Source organism: Stylophora pistillata, chromosome 11 (assembly GCF_964205215.1).
Source record: "Stylophora pistillata chromosome 11, jaStyPist1.2, whole genome shotgun sequence".
NCBI lineage: Eukaryota > Metazoa > Cnidaria > Anthozoa > Scleractinia > Pocilloporidae > Stylophora > Stylophora pistillata.
Genome location: NC_142529.1, coordinates 11,865,287 through 11,869,616, shown reverse-complemented (window position 1 = coordinate 11,869,616; position 4,330 = coordinate 11,865,287). Strand labels below are relative to the sequence as shown.

Genomic DNA, 4,330 nt, shown 5'->3' with positions numbered 1-4,330 from the left:
GATCTGAGCTTTAACCCGCTTCGCAGATGGAAAGGTGACGTCATCAGACAGCTTCCAAACCTGAAGACCTTAGTCGTGACGGGGAGTGTCTGGACACCAAATAGTAATATCTTGAAAATGCCATCTCTCAGAACTGTTGAAGGTGTAACGTGGAGCGACAATTGCGCAAACTGTACATTGTTCAAGGAAGAACTATCCTTTTCATTAGCACCCAACATGGATCATAATGACGAAAGACCAGCTAGGAATTTTTTCGAGCATGGATATCTGCTGTTTTGTCCATCAAATAGGAGCTGTTCTGCTGTAACGTTCAAACACCCCAAACACGAGAAAAACGTCAAGACTATCAATGTTCCAAAGAAACTATTCTACAGTTCGTATGTGATGGGTACTGTTGCTATACTGCTCAACTTGATCGTCCTAATCACTATTATTTTTGCAAGATCTCTTCGCAGATCAACATCCATGTGGCTGATTTTAAACATGGCGCTGTGCGACATGTTAATTGGGATTTACTCCGTACTCATCGGCAATTTAAACATTTTCAGTTTCCTCTCCAGCATTGAGACTGACAAGAAAGACAAAAAGCTTGTTCTTGGTGGTGAAGTCCTCTGTCCGCTTGCCACCGCCATATTCACCTCAGCCGAGTGTGTTGCAGCAGTTACTTCTTTCTTATTGACTGTGGAAAAGTATTATTCCATAGTACATTGCATGAATCCCGACCGACGCTTGAGCAAAAAGGTAGCCGCGATATGTTTGGTATTTTGCTGGATTCTATCGCTCGTATACGCCATCTCCCCCGAGTTTCACTTTCTCAATCTCTCTTATAGCGCAACAATGATGTGCAGTTTCCCGGTGGCGGAGCGAGACACATTTCTCATCTGCTTGTGCGTTCTCGTGGCACTCTACATCGCGAATATCCCACTATACTTGCGTATATTTCTATTCGTTCGCCGCTCAGGTGCTCAGTTGGGGATAAAAAGGGAGGAAGCCATCCTAAAGAAAATCGCTCTCGTAGTTGGAAGCAATTTCATCTTACTTTTAGCACCAATGATTTTGATTATTATCTTTGTACCCGTTGAGGATATTCATAATAAGATTACACTGAGGAGTGACCGTCACAATGAGATGCTGTTTGTGTTCGGATTTTGGTTTCCCATAGCTCTTCTTGGCTTAAATTCCTGTATAAATCCAATTCTTGGCGCTTTTAGGCAAGGGACGTTCGCGAAACAGATAACAAGTGGCTTCAGATGGCTTAGAATTCTTCCGTCCTTGAATTCCCTCCGAAGACATAAAACAAACAGATCGTTGTCACAGCTGAGCACTGTTACGTCCCAGATAGTTCTTTGCAAAGTTACTCAGCTCAAAAGTATGTGATGTAGAATAATAAACTATGCGCAGTTCTAAAGCCAGACTATGCTTTTATGGAAACTGGGATAGACAGACTTTTCAAAGCAGTTATTCACTAATGGCATGATATTTGAATTCAAGATTTGTGCCTGCCAAGATAATCCAAGTTCCATCGAACTTAAGATGCTCTCACACTTTTAGAATTTTCTCGCATTGTACTGTAAAGTGAGTGCCTCGCGTACTTTCAGGTTTCTCATACATTCCATTGTTAAGTAAACAACTCGTACACTTAAAGGTTTCTATTTACCTTTAAGGTTTTCTCCGTAAATATCTCGTGCATTATTAAGCTTCTCCTTCATTGGATTGCTTCGTTAGTATCTCGCGCAATTTTAGGATTTTCTTTCATTCGATTGTCACGCAATCAACTCGCACACTTCAAGGTTTTTCTTTCATTTGATTTTTACCTAAATATCTCGTGCCTTATTTCAAAAGGTCCTCTTTCCTTCGATTGTTACGTGAGTATCTCGTGCATCTTTAGGATTGTCTTTCATTCGCGGATCGATTGTACGTCAGTATCTCGCACATATTTATGTTTCTCTTTCATTGGACTATTACGTTAATATCTCGTGCATTTTCTTTCACTCGATTGGTATTCGTTCGTATTTTGCACAGTTTTAAGATTCTCTTTTATTGAATTTTTACGTTAGTATCTCGCGCACTTTTAAGCTTATTTTTAATTTGAATGTTACGTTAATAATTTTGCACACTTTTAGGCTACTCTTTCCGTCGATTGTTACGTTAGTATCTCTTAATTTTTAGGATTCTCTTCCATAAGCTTAAGGTGACCTATCTATGTCCGGCTCACTCCTTTCAGCTTCTTCTCACTCACTCACTCACTCACTCACTCACTCACTCACTCACTCACTCACTCACTCACTCACTCACTCACTCGCTTCACGAGACTGTTATGTCGTGCCTCCATTTAGTTACTAAGAAAAAAAACTCTCTCTGCTTAGATGCGCTATTGTTTCTCACCAATTATTATAAGTAACATTTTGGTGTAGAGTGCATTTGCAACAAAAAAAAAGAGTATATGCCAGTTAAACATATACTTGTAATTAGATAATATCCAAATATTAAAAATAAAAATCAAGGCAGTGTGGCCTGTTAACGAGGCCAAAGAATCTTATCAACAACGAGACACAGCTTGGTTACTCGGAGCAAACATACTTTTCGAAGAGAAGGATAATTCACTCATCCACGAACCTCTTTGGAACCTCTTCGGATCGCATCCAACCATCATTTCCGAGGATGAATAACAACAACAACAATTTTTATTGATTTACAAAAATTACAATTTGAGAAGTGCCTACCCAAAATTAGTTGAAAACTAGTCGAGGCGGGTAGGTATAATTAAGTTAAGCTTATCACTAAGTACTTACAAAGATGTCGATTTTGCAGCAGTTCAGATTACACTAAGAAAACAGTAGTTCAAATTACAATGAATAGGAAATTAAAATCAAAATAGTAAATTAATTTAATGATAATAATAACAGGAAATAGAAAGAGACTTCGCTATACTGGTCGTAACTAGAGCATTGATGAGGTTTACAAATTTTTAATTATTTCAAGAATTGAAGATGGTGTAAGATACAAGTTCTGTGGTTTGAAGATATTAATAAGTATATCATGTATTTGTTTTTTAAATAAATTTTTATGGGCAGATTTTTTAATACTCTCAGGTAAGGCATTCCATAGCAGCACGCCAAAGTGGGAAAAAGAATTCTTAAGTTGTTCAAGACGAGATGACATGACATAAATTTGTTGGTAGTCGCTGATCTGGTCAGTGTTGTAGGAATGTATATCTGAGACATACGTAACTAGATTTTGAATACAGGGAGGAGCTAGTTTATTTTTAATATCATACATGAAACAAGAAACTGATTCGACATAAAAGAAAATGAACAGGCAGGATATTAAGATTAATAAAAAAAGGAATAGCACATGTTCACACTTTGAAGAAAAGTTTATTAAACGAATAACTCGCTTCTGAAGGAGAAGAAGCTTATCCAAAGTTAACTGTGACGCTTGATCCCACGAGCTGATTCCATAAGTAAGGTAGGGGAGAACAAGAGACTGATATAACTTGCCGACAATAATCGATAGAAAGGGGTACAAGGTGTCTTAGTTTAGCTATCATACCAATGGTTTTGCTAATTTTTAGAGCAATGAGATCAATATGAGTTTTCCAGTTCAGATTCTTGTCAATGAGTATGCCAAGATATTTTACATAATCCTTGCATTCTAATGGTGAACATGACATTTTATCGATGTCAAAGATATTTATCGTCGGTTGGAAAGATAGCTTCTTTCTATAATTTCGAAATATCACATAATTAGATTTCTTAGCATTTAGAGTTAATTTGTTTGCTGTCAGCCATTCACAAAGCTTGGTCAACTCAACGTTTACTTCTAATTCTAGGGTTAATTCTTTAAGGTTTTTACTACCATACAAGATACTGGTGTCATCAGCAAACTGTAAAACTTGAACAATTTGTAATATCATTTGTACACAACAAAAACAGTAAAGGCCCCAGAACAGAGCCTTGGGGAACGGCACAATCAGTCGGAGCCTTTTCCGAAATATGGGGGCCAATGTTAGTTGTCTGCGAACGAAATTTAAGATAAGAAGAGAACCAGTTGTTGACTATTCTTCTTATTCCGTAATGATACAATTTCTGCAGAAGAATCTCATGATTTACTGTGCTGAATGCCTATAAAGATGCCACGGGTATACCGTCAACTTATTGTCCATGTTGTTTTGAATAGTGTTGATAATATCTAGCGTTACATACTGGGTGGAGTGTTTCTCTCTAAAGCCACATTGAGATGGAACAAGAATATCTGCCTTACTTAAGTAAGATTTAAGACGTACATACATCAATCTTTCAAAGATTCTATTAAAGTTTGAGAGAAGTGA

At 37.5% G+C, this 4,330-nt stretch overlaps 1 protein-coding gene across 2 annotated transcripts in view; it reads left to right on the top strand.

Moving 5' to 3' along the window:
- Positions 1 to 4,330, top strand: part of LOC111326782 (putative glycoprotein hormone G protein-coupled receptor) — a 14,750-nt gene extending 10,420 nt beyond the window's left edge. For both annotated transcript variants that reach the window (XM_088738216.1, XM_022930848.2), the window contains exon 5: positions 1 to 4,330. This exon is cut by the window's left edge and continues 1 nt beyond it. In XM_088738216.1, the coding sequence (XP_088594342.1) occupies positions 1 to 1,377 (1,377 nt within the window). In that variant the 3' untranslated portion in view covers positions 1,378 to 4,330.